General features: G+C 38.3%; 2 protein-coding genes and 1 long non-coding RNA gene across 3 annotated transcripts; all 3 read left to right on the forward strand.

The window, feature by feature from the left end:
- The first annotated feature begins 1,440 nt into the window (after window positions 1–1,440).
- LOC149531486 (uncharacterized) lies at window positions 1,441–2,391 on the forward strand. Its single transcript, XM_089808346.1, has 2 exons — window positions 1,441–1,681; window positions 1,802–2,391. The coding sequence occupies exons 1-2, from the start codon at window positions 1,630–1,632 to the stop codon at window positions 2,389–2,391; spliced, it is 642 nt and encodes a 213-aa protein (XP_089664472.1). The 5' UTR covers window positions 1,441–1,629.
- Window positions 2,392–2,433: 42 nt separating this feature from the next.
- On the forward strand, window positions 2,434–3,050 carry LOC149531487 (uncharacterized). The gene is made up of 3 exons (XR_016358798.1): window positions 2,434–2,730; window positions 2,826–2,894; window positions 2,985–3,050. It is a non-coding gene; the product is annotated as an uncharacterized LOC149531487 (long non-coding RNA).
- Window positions 3,051–20,537: 17,487 nt separating this feature from the next.
- On the forward strand, window positions 20,538–22,549 carry LOC149531488 (AAA-ATPase At3g50940-like). Its single transcript, XM_089811351.1, has one exon. The coding sequence runs from the start codon at window positions 20,782–20,784 to the stop codon at window positions 22,285–22,287; it is 1,506 nt and encodes a 501-aa protein (XP_089667477.1). The 5' UTR covers window positions 20,538–20,781; the 3' UTR covers window positions 22,288–22,549.
- The last annotated feature ends 542 nt before the right edge of the window (window positions 22,550–23,091 follow it).

Here is a 23,091-nt window from a genome sequence, read left to right on the forward strand (position 1 = left end):
TTAAAGCCTAAAGGTTATGGTTATAGTTTAGATCTTGTATTATAGTTAGGACCTTCAAATAAGGATATATATTAGTTTAATTAATGTTATGATTTAAGGAAACTTAAGGTTAGAGTTAAGGTTACCAAGTAGGATAAGGTGCAAATTAGAGGCCAAAAAGTCTTTGATTTATTGTTCTAGGATTTTATTATACTTTGGGGGTTATTATTAGAAACTCAATTAAAGGACCTAATAAATTATTTATATTACTCTTAAAGGATAATGTTTCAAGGCTTAGGTTTCAAGTTGGGTTAAACATATATATCATTTAAAACAAGGGTCATACTTCATGTATGTACATGTGTTTAAATGTATGTGCATGTATCTCAAATTTGTAATTTATTACAATTTAGGATTAGGGTCAACTTGTTTTAATTTTATGTAACTTAGGCCTCAATTAGGTTTTGAAATAGGGTTTTAGTGTAAAGGTTATAATTAGGCTCAATTTTAGGATAAGATTTAGGACCTTATGACATTGTTAGGGTTTATACGAACTTACATAATTTAGCATTAAATTTAGGGGTTAATATTAAGGTCCATGGTTAAGAATTTAGGATAAGGGAACTTAGCATATGAAGTTTATGATTTGGTTCAAGATTATGATTTAGGGTATTTATTATCATTTATAATCTTGGGTTTAGAAATTAAATTTTAAGATCAAGGTTAGGGTTAGGGTTTGGATAATGTTTAGGGCTAGGGTTTGGTTAGGTTAGGGTTAGGATTTGGATAATTATTTTAGTTAAGGTTTACAGTTAGAGTTAGGATTACATGGTTAGGGCTATGATTTAGGATTGAGACCATGATTAGGGTTAGGATCATGGTTGGAGGTTAGGAGTACAAATTATAGTCTAGATCAATTAGGGTTAGTATTAGGCTTAGAAGTTAGCATTTAAGGATTTAGGGTTATAGTTATGATAAGGGTTAGGGTATGGGTTTACATTTCTATTATTATTATTTATAAGGTCAGGATATATATATCCAGGTTGACATTGCTATTAGTATTATTTTTAGGGTTATGACTTGTATCGGGGCTAAAATTTATGGATAGGAAATTTATGATTAGGGCTTATAATTTAGGATAAGAGTTGGGGCTTATCATCTAGTATAAGGGTTTACCGTTTATGATTAGTGTTAGAATTATGGTTTTTAACTTACTTAAAATTAATTAAATAGCTCTTTTAGAATTAGAATTTAGCATTTAAATCTAACATTTTAGGATCTTAGTGTACAAAGATTAGGGTTTAGTATTTAGGGTCATGGTTTAACATTTATGGTTTATGAATATGATTAGGGTTAGATCTAGGTTAAGGGCACATGCACCGAGTTGTGGTGCCAAAAAGGTGACAAGCCTTTTTTTTTTTCATTTTTCAATAGCGCGCACGCACTATTGTGCATACGCGCTATTGTGCATACGCACTATGGTTCGGGTTACCCAAACCATAGCGCGTACGCGCTATTAAAAAGCAAATTTTTTTATAAATGATGGGCTGCACACCTGCGGCCCATCATATTAACAGTGATTTTTACTGTTTATAAGGGCAGCGCGCACGCGAGTTGGAAAACAATTCATTTTCAACATCCCTTGCCAATATGCCTCCTCGCCGACAAAATCCAAGATCACCAGCACGCCGACGCCGACGCCGTATGTAATCTAAACTTGACTTTGCATTATTTTATATGTTTTTCATATTGTTTTATAGGGTTTTTACAATTTTTATTTAGATTTGTTTATTCATTTGGATTTCAATTGATTCTTTATCAGGAAATGTCCATAATCAACCGGCAAATCCACAAAACCCTCCTGAAGAACAACAAATTCCACAACCCGAACCAATTCCAAGACCTCCACCAGGCACACAAGAAAATATATTAAATGAAATTGAGATAGGCAAAATTGAATTAGAAGGACTCATTGGTCGGTTGAAACAAGCTGGACAAACCAATCCAATGAGGGCTCAATTGGCATCATCCCTCGAATCCATTAAGACCCAGATAGCCTCAGTTACTGGTCAGTTAGATGTTTGGCAGGTTAAGAGGGAAGAACAAAAAAGATTTTATGCAAATAAATTGTCATATGAAGATGTTAAAAAAAAAGAAATACCAAAAGGTTCAATATGTGCATTATTTAGAAAACCCGGTGAGCAAAATACTGTTAGAGAGGGTACTAAACGGTTCCCCATCCATTGGTGTATACATGATGCTATGAGAAATCATTTTTGGGATAGATGGTGGATGGTTTTTGATGCCCCTCCTTGCAACAATCACGAGGTCCTAATGTATTTTTTGAAGAAATTGTATTGTGAGTTTGTCCTTGGGGAGATCCCCAATTATTTTGATCTATTAGACTCTTAGGGTAGAGGTGGGGGGTCATCATTTGAGAGGCTGAGAGCATGTCATGACCCTAATGTAGTTAGGGCACCTGTGGTCAAGCCACAGCGTGAGCATGTGACTATTCCTTCAGTTGTGAAGGAACATGTAGAGGCCAACACTCTAGGGACCATTAATGCTTTGACGCAGACCCTCATCCATTCCACGGGCCCATTAGTTGAGGGGGAGCCTTCTGTGCATCATGGTCACATGTGCACTTCATGCGGATCCCTATGCACATTTGACACTCATGCTGGAGATGCTGCGGATGATGGGCTCGTCACTGATCAGTTCTTGAACGAAACATTTGGCATTGACACATAGGTAAATTAAAATTATAATTTACTAATTTGATCACATTTCATATGTATAGTGAATGATTAATTAATTAGCATCTATTGACATTGTTCAAAATTCAGGGTCAGAGTGTTGCCGAGCCTAGCAGCGATGCTCCGGCCCCATTTTTTGTCCCCTCCACGAGTCCAGAGGTATGTATCGATTTAATCATTTAAATTAATACATATATTTATTAAGTTATCATATTAAGGATTGACAAAAAATGTATGCATGTGCATCAGTTCTCCACAGGACCCTCAACCTTTAGTATGGACTCAGAGCATAGACATCGTACGAGCTTCGTATAGGTACAGTTGTTTCATGTTAATTTAATTCATTTGATTATATTTGTTTCATGTTTCATGTTACATGTAACGTGTATTGTATGACATGCAACTCATGACGTCGGACACACCTCCTCATCTCTGACAGTCTGTTGATCATGGAGTGGCCGCAGCTATGGCTAGCTCACAGCCATTGACTGAGGTATGAAAGAATTTTCTCCATTTTAATTGTTGTTTATAATAGTTGGTCTCAAAATTTCTAATGTTATTTATAAGTGATTATATTTATTGAATTTTTGTAGGGTCTCGTCACGCCTGATCGTCCACGAGCCTTCGAGGTGTATGTACAGAGTGACTATTTGATGGCGGTAAGAAAATAATTGATTTTGTGTGTACATATATTTGATTTCAATATATAATAAATATTGATTCATATCTACTTTGTTTGTATCAGCTCGAGTTGGAGAAGAGCCTCAACAAGAGGACGAGCGAGCGTGTCAGGAGGACCCTATCATCTCCACCATCTCCCTCGACATGACGATAGAAGACGTCGAGAGATTTGTTTCCTTCCCCTCGTGGGAAGGAAAAGATATAGTTGATCTAGACATATATATATATATATATAGGCATCAATGGACATATTCGATACACATTTGATGTATATGACATTTTATATTTGATGTATGACATTTATTTGATGTATGACATTATTCGACTTATGACATTATTGGTTAATATATGATATGTTTGTTCATATGCGACATTATTGGTTATCATAATATATTATGTGTTTGTTAATGTACATGACATTATTGGTTATCATTTTATATTATATGTTTGTTCATGTATGACATTAAATAAGATATGTTCGTGTATGACATTAAATTAGATATGTGCATGTATGACATTAAATTAGATATGTTTATGTATGACATTAAATTCAATACCTAATATGTTCGAAACTTTGATAGAATATTGAGTAACAATAAAATTTATCACTATTTAAGCATAAGTTAATCATTTGCAATATGTCATCGTCATATGATTTATGATCTTGTTCATGCTTAAAGTTTTCCTTCTCTATCATTTGTTTATCAAGTTTAATTCAATACCTAATTAGTTTGAATTTTTGATACAATATTGATTAGCAATAAACTTTATCAGTCAAGATCGATTAGGACCTCCTGGCAATAAACTTTATCAGGCAATATTCGTGGACCTCCAGGCAATTGGTCACCTAAATGAGAACCTTGAGATTTATTAGGAACTCCATGAAAGAAATCAGTAGCTTGAGAAGCTCTCCATTTGTTAAGCTTCAATACATAACCACCATTCTTTATCATCAATTAAAAAATGTCAGAGATAGTAGAGAAAAGATGGATTATTTGCAAAAAAAGTCATTTTAAATATCATAAATGTAACATAATCACTGATAGTTTTCTGTGTTTTCATACATTAATGATTGTAACATAATCACCAGTTGATTGGAATGCGTTGTTATTATTCTATAGTAACTAGATTAAGGTTAAAAATAAAAGTTTAATAAATAGTTGTTATTATTCTTACATTGTTGGAAACAGGGGCAGCGTGAAGGATCTTTGATATTTTCAGTCGACTCACAGTCATCCACATTTTCCTCTACACATGATGGACAATAGCATGCCATTTTTCATGTGTGGATACTCGATGAACCTGCATCAGAGCTTCTAAAAGAGTGCAACTCACTGGATCCTGTTAGTGTGCAACAATCCTAATATGGTGCAATGTTAGTATTATCTATCAACCAAAAAAATCTACGAACCGTAGACTCACCTTCCTTACCTGAACCCATTGTAGCGTTACACCACTAGACGATGGATTTTGCATTTGTCAATATTGCTCCATCTTTGTACTTTAGTTCTTCATGAGCTAAGGCTCTTTTGATGCATGCGCCTGCACCATCGTGCTCTCCCTTTCCATGACCAGCCTCTGTGAAATTCCACATGTATTGAATTCTACACAACTTGTGCATCCTGCTCAACCAATAGAACATCCGTGCATTCTTGAATTGAGATGCACAATTATCTGACCAAATAATGTGCTGACGATATGTGATGCCCCTATTAGCCAAATCTCCATAAAATAGTTGAAAACAACCATGTACAAACTCCGTAGAATGTGATCGATCATCGCTGATGTAAAAATGGTACTCCCTCAAAATCTTCCTGTCATCCTCTGTACTTGTAGGTGAATGCATGAATGTTATGTGAACAAATGTGGAAACCTGTTGAGAAGTATAATACTTTTCTTGCACCTCATTTTGTGGTTGTAGTGTGTAGTTCTCTGCGAAATCTACAACCGAAATAATGGTATCCAGTGGAAACGTATCCTTGCACAACTTGAATTGCAAATCCAACCATCGAGCTCTATGGGTATGCCTTGCATACTCATAAATAATGTTTTCACAAAATTTTTTTATGAACTCATACACTGGAATCTTTTCAATGACTAAATCACATCTTTTACCATGTTTCCCATCTTTTAGAGCATATGTCACTGTCTTAAATTTTCTATAATCTACTATTTCATTTCCAATTGCATGTGTACTATCCATATGTTGACAAGTTGATAAAAGTTGCAAAGAACCACAAAATAAGCACGTACCATCCAAGCACGATGTCTTGTAAAATTGTTGGCCGTCCCCTATTTCACATAAAATGTTGGATATGAATTCCCTTGAAGATCTTGGTGGCTCATTTATGTTACAATCCTGCAAAACAAACTGAGAATGCAAAATTACACATATATGCCTAAAAACATCAAAATGGTTAGAAAATTCAATATGTATCCTACAACAACAAGTTGTGCGTGTGTGATTTATCTTCACATAAAAAAGTTTACCCATCTCAAAAAATCTTTGACTTATTCGAATTTGAGGATACATACCAATAAATTTTGCAAAAAATTGTGTCTGAGTTGTGTCCAAAAAATGTTTCGCATGTGGTTCGCGATTTTGGCTACCAATCCTCCTTCTTACAATATCTCTTTGATTAGGGGAAACACGTGTGTTATTTTTCCAAAAATCTTTGATCAATGATTTCAAGGCTTCACTAATTTCTTTATCCTTTCGCGGTAGTCTACCGCTAAATGTTCATAACTCATTTTTTTTTGGATCTTCCAATCTCTCACGCCTTAGCATGGCTCTCCTTAGAGTACCTCTACCAATTTTTAATGTTTTGCTTGTCTTTCTCATGAGTCGAGCTTTCTTCATTTGGCTACTTACTATTGTCGATGTAAGTACTCATCTTGCGATATTACTATCTTTGGTGCGCGATTTAGAACCCACTTTGTCATAAGCATTCATTAGATTCTTTACAATGTTTTTTTCATTTGAATCATCCATCGTTCTTAGCCCAAGAATCTTCATGATAGGCCTAAATTTTAAATTCCTCATCATTTCAAAAAATAATTGGCATTGACCTGTAATATTTAATTCATCAAAAAATAATCTCCACATACAATTAACTTTTCTTTGACAAGTACGCTTGCTAATCTTGTCAGGCATTGATTTCAAAATGTTACTATCAATATCAATCAAATATTTTGGTCTTCTAAAACGAATTCTAGAAGGTGTTATAATCTCTTCAATTCTCTCAACATTTTGAACATCAACATAAGGTTGAGTGTATTGCATACCTTGAATCGAAGATGATGTGCCTTGGCAATAAGATGCAAAAGATGGAATATCACCTACTTGATGTGTTGATGTTGTGCCTTCAACATGACATGATGGAGTGTGTATGTCGTCGGATCTACAAATCGGTGTCTCTTCAACATGAGAGGACGATATGACTTCAACATTGGAAGATGGTGTAGCGGACGATATGACTCCAACATTAGAAGATGGTGTAGCTTCACAATTCAATTGTCTTCTTGAGTGTAACAATCTCATTCGTTCTCTTTGTCTTTCCAATTCTTCCTCTTTGTTTCTTGGTACCGGTGGTTCTTGATCCTCTTCGAAAGTCAATTCTTCATTATTGCTTTGCAATTTTCTTTGCTCACGTAGTAATTTCATTTTATCTCTTTTAATTGCCAAATCTCTCTCCCTATCTTCATTTGTTTGATTTTTTGGTTTCTTCCTTGGCATGATGATGATTTCTACATGTCAAATTATTCAAACATTTGAATTACTTAAAATGTGTAAATTACAAATTATTCAAATACATATAAAAATTATAATTATTTGAATGAATACAAAATATATATATAAAATGACTTGTCAAATTTCTAACCATTTCGAAATAACATTTCATTGAAACATACAAATTTCAATGAATTCACTATATATTAAACAACATGTCAAATTATAATCAAATTTGTATCTATATATCAACAAACAATATTTAAAATAGATTGCACTAACCTTTTCTATACAAGGAATATTCAAAAAGTCTTCAAATCGTGTATCCAATGATTGAATTTGGTGTTTGTTAGCTTCCAAAAGTGTTTGCCACCTTTAAATAGTGTTTGTTATCTTGAAATAGTGTTTGCCTCCTTGAAAGACTGTTTTCTGTGTTGAAACCCGTGATTTCTATCGAGATAACAGTGCAGAACAGACCAAAAGCAGAGAATGAATGAAACGGGCCCCAAAGTTGCTTTTTGACCATTTTTAGGTGATTTCACATAGTGCGTACGCACTATAGCGCGTACGCACTATGTGAGAACACATCACTCTCCACCCTCCCTACTCTCTCTCTCTCCCTACTCTCTCTCTCTTCCTACTCTCTCTCCCCTCTCCCATCCCCTACACACTCTCTCTCTCCCCTCTCCCATCCTTTACTCTCTCTCGCTCTCCCTCTCCCACCGCCTACTCTCTCTATCTCTCTCACCCTCTCTCCTCTCCCATCCCCTACTCTTTAGATCTCTCACACACACTCCCATCCTCCCTCTCCCACTTCTTACTCTCTCTCTCTCTCTCTCTCCCCCATCCCCCTACTCTCTCTCACACTCTCACATCTGCTACTCTCTCTCTCCCATCCCCTAAACTCTCTCTTTTACAGATACACACTCCCATCCCCCTCTCTCTCTCTCCTCTCCCATCCCCTACTCTCTACTCTCTCTCTCTCTCCCATCCCCTACTCTCTCACACACTCTCTCCCATCCCCTACTCTCACTCTCTCTCTCTCTCCCATCCCATTCTCTCTCTCTGCCACCTCCTACTCTCTCTCACACTCTCTCCCATCCCCTACTCTCTCTTACACACACTCCCATCTGCCCCTCTCTCCCATCCGCTACTCTCTCTCTCTCTCCCCTCTCCCACCACCTGCTATCTCTCTCTCTCTCAAGTTCTCTCTCCCCCTCTCTACTCTCTCTCTCCCATCCCCTACTCTTACTCTCTCTCCCTCCAATCGCCAACTCTCTCTCACACTCTCTCCCATCCCCAACTCTCTCTCACACTCTCTCTCATCCTTTCACTCTGTCTCTCTCATCTCGTACTCACTCTCTCTCTGCCACCTCCTACTCTCTCTCACACTCTTTCCCATCCTTTCACTCTGTCTCTCCCATCTCGTACTCTCTCTTTGCCACCCCCTACTCTCTCTCACACTCTCACAATCTCTCCCATTCCCTACTCTCTCTCTTTCACACACACACACACACACACACACACACACACACACACACACACACACACACACACACACACACACACACACACACACACACACACACACACACAAACTCCCATCCCACCTCTCTCTTCTCTCCCATCCCCTACTCTCTAGATTTGTCACACGCACTCCTATCCCCCTCTCTCTATCTCCCTCTCCCTACTCTCTCACACTCTCTCCCATCCCCTACTCTCTCTCTCTCACACTCTCTCCCATCCCCTACTCTCACTCTCTCTCTCTCTCCCCCATCCCATTCTCTCTCTTTGCCACCTCCTACTCTCTCTCACACTCTCTCCCATCCCCTACTCTCTGTTACACACACTCCCATCCGCCCCTCTCTCCCATCCGCTACTCTCTCTCTCTCTCTCTCTTGGGCCACTCTCTCTCCCCCCTCTCCCATCCCCTAAACTCTCTCTTTTGCAGATACACACTCCCATCCCCCTCTCTCTCTCCCCTCTCCCATCCCTTACTCTCTAGATCGCTCACACGCACTCCCATCCCTCTCTCTCCTCCTCTCCCACTCCCTCTCCCACCACCTACTATCTCTCTCTCTCTCAAGTTCGCTCTCTCCCTCTCTACTCTCTCTCTCCCATCCCCTACTCTTACTCTCTCTCTCTCTCTCTCCAATCCCCAACTCTCTCTCACACTCTCTCCCATCCCCTACTCTCTCTGACACTCTCTCTCATCCTTTCACTCTGTCTCTCTCATCCCCTACTCTCTCTCTCTCCGCCACCTCCTACTCTCTCTCACACTCTTTCCCATCCTTTCACTCTGTCTCTCCCATCTCGTACTCTCTCTTTGCCACCCCCTACTCTCTCTCACACTCTCACACTCTCTCCTATCCCCTACTCTCTCTCTTTCACAGACACACACACACACACACACACACACTCCCATCCCCCCTCTCTCTTCTCTCCCATCCCCTACTCTCTAGATTTGTCACACGCACTCCCATCCCCTACTCTCTAGATTTGTCACACGCACTCCCATCCCCCTCTCTCTATCTCCCTCTCCCTACTCTCTCACACTCTCTCCCATCCCCTACTCTCTCTCTCACACTCTCTCCCATCCCCTACTCTCTCTCTCTCTCTCTCTCTCTCTCTCCCCCATCCCATTCTCTCTCTCTGCCACCTCCTACTCTCTCTCACACTCTCTCCCATCCCCTACTCTCTCTTACACACACTCCCATCTGCCCCTCTCTCCCATCTGCTACTCTCTCTCTCTCTTGGGCTACTCTCTCTCTCTCCCCTCTCCCATCCCCTAAAATCTCTCTTTTGCAGTTACACACTCCCACCCCCCTTTCTCTCTCCCCTCTCCCATCCCTTACTCTCTAGATCTCTCACACGCACTCTCATCCCTCTCTCTCCTCCTCTCCCACTCCCTCTCCCAGGTCACCTACTATCTCTCTCTCTCAAGTTCTCTCTCTCCCTCTCTACTCTCTCTCTCCCATCCCCTACTCTTACTCTCTATCTCCCATTCCCAACTCTCTCTCACACTCTCTCCCATCCCCTACTCTCTCTCACACTCTCTCCCATCCTTTCACTCTGTCTCTCCCATCCCGTACTCTCTCTCTCTCTGCCACCCCCTACTCTCTCTCATACTCTCACACTCTCTCCCATCCCCTACTCTCTCTCTTTCACAGACACACACACTCTTATCCCCCCACTCTCTTCTCTCCCATCCCCTACTCTCTACATCTGTCACGCACACTCCCATCCCCCCTATCTCTCTCCCTCTCCCTCTCCTACTGCCTACTAGATCTCTCTCTCTCTCTCTCTCAAGTTCTCTCTCTCCCTCTCTACTCTCTCTCTCTCTCTCTCTCTCTCTCTCTCTCTCTCTCTCTCTCTCTCTCTCTCTCCCATCCCATCCCTTACTCTCACTCTCCCTCTCTCCCATCCCCTACTCTCTCTCACACTCCCATCCCCTAATCTCACTCTCTCTCTCTCTCCCATCCCATACGAGCTCTCTCCGCCACCACCTACTCTCTCTCACACTCTCACACTCTCTCCCATCCCCTACTCTGTCTCTCTTACACACATTCCCATTCCCCCTCTCTCCCTCTCCCTCTCCCACTCCCTCTCCCACTTCCTACTTTCTCTCCCCCATCCCCTATTCTCTCTCTCCCCTCTCCCATCCCCTACTCTCTCTCTGTCATAGACACACACTCCCATCCCCCCTCTCTCTCTCTCCTCTCCCATCCCCTACTCTCTAGATTTTTCACACACACTCCCATCCCCCCTCTCTCTCCCTCTCCCACTCCCTCTTGCACCACCTACTATCTCTCTCTCTCAAGTACTCTCTTTCCCTCTTTACTTTCTCTCTCCCATCCCCTACTCTCACTCTCTCTCTTCCATCCCCTAATCTCTCTCACACTCTCTCCCATCCCCTACTCTCTCTCTCTCTCTCTCTCTCACCCCATCCTGTACAAGCTCTCTCTACCACCCCCTACTCTCTCTCAAACTCTCACACTCTCTCCCATCCCCTACTCTATCTCTCTTATACACATTCCCATTCCCCCCCCCTCTCTCTCTCACACACTCCCTCTCCCATTGCCTACTCTCTCCCATCCCCAACTCTATCTCTCTTACACACTTCCATTCCCCCTCTCTCTCTCTCCCTCCCACTCCCTTTCCCATCGCCTACTATCTCTCTCTCTCTCTCACTCTCTCCCTCTCTCTCCCATCCCCTACTCTCACTCTCTCTCTCTACCACCCCTACTCTCTCTCACACTCTCACACTCTCTCCCATACCATACTTTCTCTCTTACACACACTTCCATCCCCCCTCTCTCTCCCTCTCCCACTCCCTCTGCCATTGCCTAATCTCTTTCTCTTCCATCCACCCTCTCTCTCCCTCTCCCACTCCCTCTGCCATTGCCTACTCTCTTTCTATCCCATCCCCTACTCTCTCTCTTTCACACACACCCATCCCCCTCTCTCCTCTCCCATCCTCTACTTTTTCCCTCACTCGCTCTCCCTCTCCCATTGCCTACTCTCACTCTCTCCCTCTCTACTCGCTCTCTGCTACCCCCTACCCTCTCTCACATTTTCACACTCTCTCTCTTTCTCTCTTACACACATTTCCACTCTCTTACACACATTTCCATCCCCCCTCTCTCTCTCCCTCTCCCACTCCCTCTCCCATCGCCTACTCTCTCTTCCATCCCCTACTCTCTCTCAAGCTACTCTATCTTCCCCCTCTCCCATTCCCTACTCTCTCTCTTTCACACACATGCACTCCCATCCTCCTCTCTCTCGCTCTTCCTCTCCCACTCTGTCTCCCACCACCTACTCTCTCTCTCCCCCATCCCCTACTCTCAATCTCTCTCTCCCAACTTGTACTCTCTCTCACACTTCCTCTCTCTCCCATCCCCTACTTTCAATCTCTCTCCCCCATCCCGTACTCTCTCTCACACTTCCTCTCTCTTGCATCCTGTATTCTCTTTGCCACCCCTACTCTCTCACATTTCCTCTATCTCCCATCCTATACTCTCTTTTCCACCCCTACTCTTTCTCACTTCCTCTCTCCCCTCTCCCATCCCCTACTTTCTCTCTATCTCTCTCACACACACAAATAGCCATTCCCTCGCCCCACCCCCCTAGCTCTCTCTTGGTTTTGGTTTGCAATTTAGATCTCAATAGCGCGTGCGCACTATAGCGCGTGCGCACTACTTCAAATTCAAAAGCATTTTAATAGCATGTGCGCGCTATAGGGCGCACACGCTATTCAAAGCTTCGCATTAAAACCAAGCCTAAGGCTTGGTTTTGCCTTGGAGATCCAACCCAAAGGTTTGGAGTTTATAAACAGGTCTGAGACGTGTTTTCCAGCAAACATACAAAAAATGATTGATTTTTCTTGTGTGCTCCCCTTCAAGATTCCTCGTGGTTGGGTATTGATAAGATCAGGTTACATAACATTATAGGTCTTTGTGTTAGCTATCTAACCATATAATTTATTTTTAATTTGAACTATTTTAAGTCTTTCATCTATAATTTCTTTTGAATGTATGTTTTTTTTTTGTCAAAAACCACCATGTACTAATTGGGATGTAGATTTTAGCTCATTCATCGAATTTTGTAACAACTTAGTTTTTTAGAAACTAGACTCCATTCTACACACTTTGAAAAAAAGAAGTTTTGATTTTAGATTAGTTTTCAATCATTTCTAGGGGGAGCACACAGATATTTCACGTTTTTGGGATGGGTCTAATAAAAAATTCATTAAAAAAAAATACACATTATAAAATTACCCGAAAAATATGGGATAAACTACATTGTGTTAGGTAACTTTTGACCGGAGCGATTAAAGAATTTCAAAAAAAAAGTTAAAATTTTAGGGGGGCCACACTTTGTACTATGTTATGTTTTTTTGGAATAAACAATACCACTTTTTGTGGCCCCCTTTTTTGAGGACCTAAAACTAAACCATTTTGAAAAAAAAGTAGTAGTTTAGAAACTAGATTCAAAGGACTACGACTTTTATTTTTGTCATATCTTAAAATTTTGAGCGTAACTATCTTCAAATTCTTGTTGACGTCCAGAATTTGCTAATTTCAGGAAAAAGGTGTCCACTTATACCCCCCTTTTGGCACCACAACTTGGTGCACTTACCCTATTATTATATAATATAGTAATGTATTATTATTATTATATAATCATATATATTATTTATTATATTATGATTTGGTAATTGATCATATGAGTTGAATGGGGTCATAGACTAACCGACGACCCCCTTCAACCCATTTCATCATGACATGTATCCCTAGGGGTCTTAGGACCCCCAAGGACATATGCTAATCGATTATGTGGGTCGAATGGGGTTGTAAGCTAACATATGACCCCCTTTGACCCATTGCATTGTGACATGTACCCATAAGGGTCTTAGGAATCCTAGGGACATATGGTAATCAATAATATGGGTCGAATGGTGTCATTGGCTACCCTATGACCCCCTTCAACCCATTGCTTTGTGACATGTGTCCCTAGGGGTATTAAGACCCCTAGGGACATATGGTAATCAATTAGATGGGTCAAATGGGTCTATAGACTAAACTACGACCCCATTTGACCCATTACATTATTACATGTGTCCCTAGGGGTCTTAAGACCCCTAGGGACATATAGTAATCAATCATATGGGTTGGATGGGGTCTTAGACTAACCTATAACCCCCTTTGACCCATTGCATCATGACATGTGTCCCTATGGGTCCTAGGACCCCTAGGGACATATGGTAATCCATCATATGGGTCGAATGGGGTCTTAGGCTAACCTATAACCCCATTCGACCCATTGCATCATGACATATGTCCTTAGGGGTCCTAAGACACCTAGGAACATATGGTTATTGATCATATGCATTGAATGGGGTTGTAGGCTAACCTACAACATCTTTTGACCCATTGTATTGGAACATGTGTCCCTAAGTCACCTAGGACCCCTGGGGACATATGGTAATCAATCATATGGGTTGAATGGGGTCGTAGGTCAACCTACGACCTCTTTCGACCCATTGCATCATGACATGTGTCCCTAGGGTCCTAGGACCCCTAGGGACATATGGTAATCCATCATAAGGGTTGAATGGGGTCGTAGGCTAACCTGTAATGCCCCTCCAGGTGACCCAAAAGAAACTAACCTAAAGTTTCACTAAGCTTGTCAAACATTTTTTTTTTGAAAGATAATAATAACAAGAGATAAAATATAGTAGACACATTAAATCAAATACATAACAACCATCATAAAATAGATTACATCTCTTAAGGGTTCCATGACATTGAATCACATTCAAGTTTATTAATATTAAATCTAACACATAACAAAAATCCACATCATGGAATAATCACAAGTACAAATCCAATAAATAATATACAATTACAAAGGATTTCACTTGGCATAACCTAAATGCACAATGATCCACTATACAAGTCACATGGTATGAAAAGCTCAAATAATATACATCATAATTAAAATAGATCATCTCATAAGATCTCTCATAATCAAGTATAATGAAATAGAGTGTAACCATCCAATAGAAATATGAGATCAAATAGAAAGGAGCATCTACACAAACACATCCAGCAACGACATCTAGCTATCGAATCTCAATGGTATAAGAAAAATGCACTACCACCTGACCTCATGGAACCTAAATGGCCCACTCCCACTATGCTAAGGAGATAAACTCAAGTCCCATATAGATATCAAAATACAAGTCATAACCAACATCTAGGTCAAGGAAACAACTGAAAGCAAACTATCTCAAAGGGTACCAAGACACAAGTAGCATCTAAACCTAGAGGAAACAATGACATGTAGGAAATCTACTATGTAAGTGGGAAAGTTTCATCACATAATACAACTCCAAGGTTAACCTGAAAGCCACTCTAGACTCTAGCCCTATAGTGTCTCTATGAAACACCAATATCCTTTTGTACAACTAAGATATACTAACAAAGCAAGGTCACAACCAAGCGTCCTCTCTACTCCCATCCTAGCTTATACTAGCACTCGAGGCATTGGTGAGGGAAAAAAATGACTCTTATTAATTCATTTTAAAACTCATTAATAAAATGTTATACTTTATTAAAGTAACTTACAATTGGTTACCCAAAAAGCCACTCTAGGCTCTAGCCTCCATTGCAAGCCACGTCTCAACATACACATAGATTACCTATCCTACACTCATAAAAGTAAAAATCATAAAATCACAATTTTCACCTCAATCCTTTACAAGCAACTAGAAAGCACCTATAGATAAAACACAGTATTTACCTCAATCCTTTACAAGCAACTAGGAAGCACCTAATGACAAATCTCAATATCACCTCAGTTCTATACAAGCAACTGGAAAGCACCAAAAGATAAAAGAAAATAATCACCTTAGTCCTATACAAGCCACTGGAAAGCATCCAAAGATAGCTAATTGAAGACTCAAAGGTTACACCAGAAAAGTCACACCATTCACCTCAATTCTACACAAGGAAATTGGAAAGTAATAACAACTAACAAATAAAACTCATCATAGAAGACATGTGACTACATTACAATGGTCGAGTACACAAGATCATTTACATAACATCAGCATAGAACATAACTCCCAAGCCTCTGGTAAACATCTTGATTAGGTCGAGAAATAAGTCAAAACCCGAAACCCCAAAATACAATACAACACACATCTCAATAGAATTTCCACAATTATTTTTCACAATTCACTTGATTTCAAAACACAAAGGTTCGATATGCAAATAGAGTTCAATTTTTCATATTTTCAAAGTATTATAATTACTAAGGTTTTCAAATAATAAAATTTCCCTAGTATTATAAATCATTTTCATATAAAATTGTATTATCAAACCAAAACCCGAGTTTAGGAAAATAATTAGTCTTTCCCAAATTACAATTTTCAATCTACTGTACATATACATTATAATAATAAATTAATTAGAATCTTCAATTAAATATTATTAAAATTCAATGAATAATCATTAAATTATTAAAGATAATAATTATTTATTTATTAATAAAATAATTATTGAACTAATAATTAAATATTAAATATTAAAAACTATCTTAATTACATTAATTAATAATAATTAAAACAAAACATTTTAAAATATTTATAAAATTATAATTAATAAATTTTATAAATGCTTTTTAAAAAAAATTGTTAAAATTTTCTAATGTTTTTCTAATATTTTTCTTAATATTTTCTAAAATTATTTTCTAATGTTTTTTATATAATATTTTTCTATTTTCTAAATTAATATAATTAAGTTTAATATAAATAAATAATAAAAATATTAAATTAACATTTAAATATGCTTTCAAAATATTAAAAACGCAAAAAAAATTCAAATTTGCTTTGAAAACATTAAAAAATGATTTGAAAACATTAAAATATACTTTGAAAACATTTAAAAATGCTTTAAAAATATTAAAATAATAATATTTTGACATACTTGAAGACGAGAATCGGAAGTAAAGTGACAGGATGACGCTGACAGAGCTAATAGGAAACACACGTTTTCTCCAACCCTTAGAATGAATAGTTACGCCGTCGAAAATGACCTAAATGGGTTAAATCATCATTTTTAACCACCGAAAATTGGCACGCAGAATGTTCAGGCGAACATATCAATTACATACGTTCACTCGAACATGCCATATTATATGTGGGTATGTTCGGGCAAACATATGTAATTAGTATGTTCACCCGAACATGTAAACTATGTTCATGCGAACATGTCATGCATGAAATTTTGACTTTTGCCAAGTTTTTGCAATTTTGTTCGTCCCACTAAAGTGGAACCCATTATTGTGGGTTCACCCCATTATGTCAATTGATCAAAAAGGGTGACGCATATTATTGTATTAAGTGCAATTTACTTGGCCACCTTATGTTCTCTACCATGATTGTGTGGCATTATGGATGTTTATCTTTATAGATGTTGTTACTTCATGTTTAGAGATGAATACCATTGCCACTTGATTATATTAGGTCTTGTGTATGAGATTTTTTGGATTGTTATTGTGATTGTGAGATATCCATTAAGGGATGAATGGTTTTTGGAAATGCCTATATTAAGATGGATAGTTGATTCTTGTATGGATGTGTTATTCTCTTTTATGCTATGTTACTTTATTTGGCAACTTTCATGATTATGTTTGATAAGAAGCTTTTGTGGAGTGGATCTTCTTCTTCTCTTTAGTTTTTTTGGATTAGATCCTTAATTCATTAGGGTAGGCTATATAGACATGTAGAGGAGAAGTGGCTTGCAATAGGGGTCAAGGCCTTGTGTGGTTGCAAGGGTAACTCATTTTAAGTTGACTTAATATGTGATGACTTGATAAATATTGGGTTGGGTTAAAACATTAATAATATATAATTGTGTTCCATGTTCATCCCTTGAGTGCTAGAATGGGTTAGGATGGGAGTAGGAGAAGATGATTGTTAAGGTCTTGCATAATTAGTAGCCTTATCTATATGAGAGGTTATTGATGCCATATAGAGTCACTAGGGCATTAGGGGCTAGGGAGACTTCCAAGATAACCTTATATTTCTCTCCTATGATGACACTTTTCCATATGCATCTTAGGTTTCCTACATGTGCTAGCTTATCACTTGAGATAAAGAGCTTTAAGGATTTCTCACCTAGATTTTGCATTGTTATTTTGAGGTTTGATAGCCAAGTGGGACTTGATGCTATCTCCTCAAAATAGTAGGTTCCAAATGGTTGGGTAGTAGTAAATATATATTACCAATGATATTCTGACAAACTTGTATTAGTATTGGATGATCCCTTTTTGTAGAACTGTATTATTCTTGCTTATCATACTTGGAGACTTGTTCTTATTCTCAATTGTTGTAATTTGTTTCATGTCCCTTATATAATCTGAGATCCTCATAGGAGTAATTATATTGTATTAATACTTGGACTTTTAGTACAAACCATGTGGCTCATGTAGTGACCAAGTTATGTTGAGAATACCTAATGATATCAATTGTATTTATGTATTTTATAGTATTATGGAATTGATGCTCATTAAGATTAATCTACTTACTAAAATTAACACATATGTGATTTTACATTATAGAACCCTTGAGAAATGTAATTTTTGTTTGTATTTCATTCATTTGTATGTAATATCTTTTCATTATATTGTTTCTTTTGCATCGTTTTCATTTATATTGTGTACACATTAAAAATATATAGTTCAGTAAACTTAGTAACATGTTTAGAATAAATTTCTTGGGTTCCCTCGTGGGACATTTCAAATGCAACGTAAACCCCATGTTACACATTGAACTCATTGTTATCATTCGTCTTATTGTGATCTCATAATGAATGCACATATGTGATCATTGATCCAAATGAAAATGGGTCCAAAAAGTATGATGCTGATCAAAATGATGCAAACTATATATCATCAAATATCAAATGATTTACAATATCAATTGATCATAGGTTGATTCAATTCATCAACCTAAATTGGATATGATCATAATGTTGCCATTCTATGAGTATGTTTGGAAGCAAGCACAATAACAAAGGTGGGCGCAATAAAACCATCCAATAATAATCTTTGATGTGCCATTATATTTCTTTAAGAAATTATATTCTAAGTGTCTCCTAAATAAGCATTTCAACTACTTTGACATCTCAAAGAGAGAGAGAGGGAGAGAGACAAATTTTTATAGCCTTGTAATTATGACCTCAAAATTCGAGTTGAAGCGTTCTAGATTTCAAATGTCCACTACTCCAAGTGTATTACTAAAAATCAACTCAATTCCATGAACATTGTTTTTCATGTAAGAAGGTGACTATGCAACAACCCCTTCCTACATCCCAATAGAAATGACGTAAGGCATATCTATCTGCTTTATTTATTTTTGGGACCATTTTGTCAACCTTAACAATAAAAGGCATGTAATTTGGTGTCACATTTGATCATGTGGATTCAAAACTAAGTCTTTTAAGTAGGGGGTATGGAAAGTTAACTAGTGCTCATATTTAAGAGGAATTTGAAATGTCCACAATTAATCTAACTAAAGTAGAAATGTGTCATGTCAATACTTATCCCCAAAAAGATTGTAATAAAGTATTGAAAGTAGCTAATTATGTGATGCCAATATTTAACACCAATAAAAATGATATAAGACATACCTATGTGGTATTTTTTCTTTTGGGGCCATTTTGTCAACCTTAACAAAAAAGGGCATGTAATGTGGTGTCACATTTGATCACATGGATTGAATATGACAAGTTAACTAGTGTTCAAATTTAAGAGTGATTTGAAATATCCATGTAACATTTTAAAAGATATAAGTTAGAATACTCCACTATAAGACAACTTTGACTATTTTTCACAAAAATTGCCACAAGTATAACAGAATGTAATTTCACTAATATATTTGCAGTTTCATAATATTGTGGAAGTAGATTATGGAGATGTACCATTCAAAATTGCATGAAAATTGATCATGATATGACAATTTTTTATTTTCTTACAAATGTTTACTAATGTGCTATTCTCTATAATAAATAACCACATCTCTATAAGATCTTCTCTCCTTGTAAATTTTTATAACATTATAAAAATAGATTATGAAAATCATGCTAATAAAAATTACATAAAAATCTATTTTATATGGAAATCTTTATTTTCATATAGATACATGATTTTTGAGATTAAAAGCAATCAGAACAAAAGATCTAGTATATAAAGAAACGACCAACCATCAGAAAGATACATAATTATATACTCCCTATAAGATCCTCTCCTATATGACATCATAGACACTCAAAACTACATGATTTTCGAAGAAGAATGAGGATACATACATAACCATGCGACAAACGGGAGGAAGCTCCTTTGAAGTCTTCACCATGTTCTAGTTGATGTCCAATCTGCTTCCATCATCGTGATAGGTAAGTTCACTTGATTTCCTCCCGCTCAATTCTACGCCGTCCATTTCACTCAATAAATAAACTCGAACATGAGAGCTTCCGAGGACCTTCATTCAAGTTGTTTGTTTGTTGGCATATCCCATTGGTAGCTATTAAGAAGAGTGGGTAGTGGGAACACGTAGGCTATAATCCAAGGAAAATGCACGTGCCTACAAAAGGCCTGTCAGTAGCACTAGGGAACGTGGTAAAGAAAACTACCCCAGCATAGCCTACAAATAGCTTAAAAATATGTATCGTTTGAAAAGGGTTGCCTATCGAAGATGCTAAATTGACCGAGGGAGCACGCGAGCACAGTCATGCGACGCGTGCTATACGAGTTGACGTTAACCTTATGACAGCCGGTCTTTATCACTATATATTGTAAATGTACTCCCCGTGAAAATTTGCTCTTTATCATGATAAAAAACTTTTTGGAAATTTCGTTTGAAGATCTCAATTCTGAGGAAGGACAAAGAAATGTGGGGTCATGAAATCAACGGTGAGGTTCAGAGGGTCGTCCCACCGACGCTGCTACGAAATTCAGAGGTGCCGTGATCAATTTAACGAAGGCTTGTCCTTTCCTTGAAGGTATCCTGCATAAGATGATCGGCATGCGGTGAAGTTTCTTCAGAGATTGTGTGGTTTCTGAGCAAAAATGGAGATGTGGTCGGGACTGGGGTCGATCATGGCGACGATTCTGTTGATCAGATCGATCGCCAAAGAATACCTTCCGCCGGAGTTTCACGAATATTTTACAGGGTTTCTGAGGAAGCTCTCAAAGTATTTCTCCTCATACATCACCATTGTCATTGACGAGAACGAGGGCATGAAAGTGAGCGAGGTTTATGAGTCGGCGCAGTTGTATTTGAGCGTCCGCTCGTCTTCCACGGCGAGTAGATTAAAGCTTAACAAGCCGAAGAATGCAAAAGAATTCACCTTCACCATGGACAAGAATCAGCAAATAGTGGACGAATTCGACGGCGTGAAAGCCTGGTGGACTTTCCATAGCAGAGAGCTCAAACAGCAGATGTTTTCCTGGAACTCTGTCTCAGACGAAAAGCGGTATTTTGAGCTTAAATTCCACAAGAGAGACAAGTCCAAGGTTTTTGAAATCTATCTGCCGCACGTAATGGCGGAGGCCAAAATAATCGAGCTCAAGAACCGGCATCGGAAGATTTACACCAACAAAGGGGGCGAGAGCAGGTCGTTTGAGTACAGAAACCGGGTTTGGACGCCAGTGGTTTTCGAGCATCCGGCGACCTTTGAAACCCTAGCTTTGCACCCCGAGTTAAAGGACGACATTATGCAGGATCTCAGGAAGTTTTCGCAGAGGGAAAAGTATTATAAGAAGGTCGGCCGTGCCTGGAAGCGGGGGTATTTGCTCTACGGCCCGCCGGGAACCGGAAAATCAAGCATGATTGCTGCAGTTTCTAATTATTTGCAGTATGATATTTATGACCTGGAGCTAACCGAGGTTAAAAGCAACACTGAGCTCAGAAAGCTTCTAATTGCTACCACTAACAAGTCTATTATTGTTATTGAGGACATCGATTGTTCGCTGGATCTGACGGATCGGAAAAAGAAGCCGAAGAAAGAGAGCAAGGAAGAGCCAGATCCGGTTACCGGAAAACCAGAGAACGAGCCGCCGGAAAGCAAAGTGACTCTGTCTGGGGTTTTGAATTTCACAGACGGCTTGTGGTCGTGCTGCGGCAGTGAAAGGATTATTATTTTCACAACAAATCATGTCGATAGACTGGATCCTGCGCTTCTTCGGTCTGGGCGCATGGATAAGCGTATCCATTTGTCTTTCTGCACTTTTCCGGCGTTCAAAGTTCTTGCGAGAAATTATCTCGGCATTGAAGATCATCCTTTGTTTGAAAAAGTAGAGGTTTTGATGGAGGATGCGCAGATTACACCAGCGGATGTAAGCGAGGAATTGATGAGGGCGAGTGACAGCCCTAGCTTTGCACTTGAAAATCTGATTGCAGCCCTCGGCAAGGCCAAGGAAAAGGCTGCTCTTGCATTGGCTACTTCAAATGGCAGCGAAGAAGCGAATATAGTTGCAGAGGAATCCGTGAATTCTGAAGCGCCACGTTCAAATGAGGAAAGCGCTGAATCTCTTGTAGACGTGGAAAAATCTCCCAGCGCTCAAGTAGAATAAGAAATGTGTGGAGATTGAATGTTCTGAACCTTTTGCATCTGCCATATTATCCGTTCTGTATTTATGTGCGGAGATTGAATGTTCTGAACCTTTTCCATCTGCCATATTATCCGTTCTGTATTTTATTTTGTTTTTCCTTTTCCGGAGACTGCAGGAATTTAGTGGCCCTAGGTAAGATTTCGTGGTGAATTGGTATGGCTTTCTTGGGGAGGCCATTAGTTCAAACTTCGCATTATCAATAAAAAAAAGATTTCAGTTTTAATATTATTCCTAAGGGGAGACGTTAAAAAAGCAAAAAATTATTGTGAAGTTTTATAGAGTTTAGCGTTTGCCATCTCTGAATCAAATCTGGATGAACATGTTTGGTAAGTAAATAATATTTTTTAATGAATAATGTTTGTATTCAAGTATTTACAAATTATATTAAAAAATTATATAGAAAAATTGAAAATAAGTTATTGTACTGTAATTAGTAGCTTTTATTTAGATGCTTAAGTTTATTAAAAAAATGAACATCTTTGATAAGTACATAATATTTTTTTAATTAATAATGTTTGTATTCAAGTATTTAAAATTGTCTTTTGCGTATGGCTTTTTATCTAAGCTTTCTTTTTGTCGTCTCCATCTGTCAAACCACTAGTGCGAGAATTTTTAAGGCTAGTTTATAATGGCCCCAGCTAGCTATGACCCAATAGTTGATGCTAGTGTTCACGTTGGTGCTTAAGATAGCCATGATGCCTCCATTGAATAAATGTCCTCGCAAATTCATCTTGAAGGTTTTCCATGAGGTAATCTTAATATTAT

This window comes from Cupressus sempervirens, chromosome 11 (assembly GCF_028749045.1).
Source record: "Cupressus sempervirens isolate cs-2001-9-10 chromosome 11, ASM2874904v1, whole genome shotgun sequence".
In the NCBI taxonomy this organism is placed as follows: domain Eukaryota; kingdom Viridiplantae; phylum Streptophyta; class Pinopsida; order Cupressales; family Cupressaceae; genus Cupressus; species Cupressus sempervirens.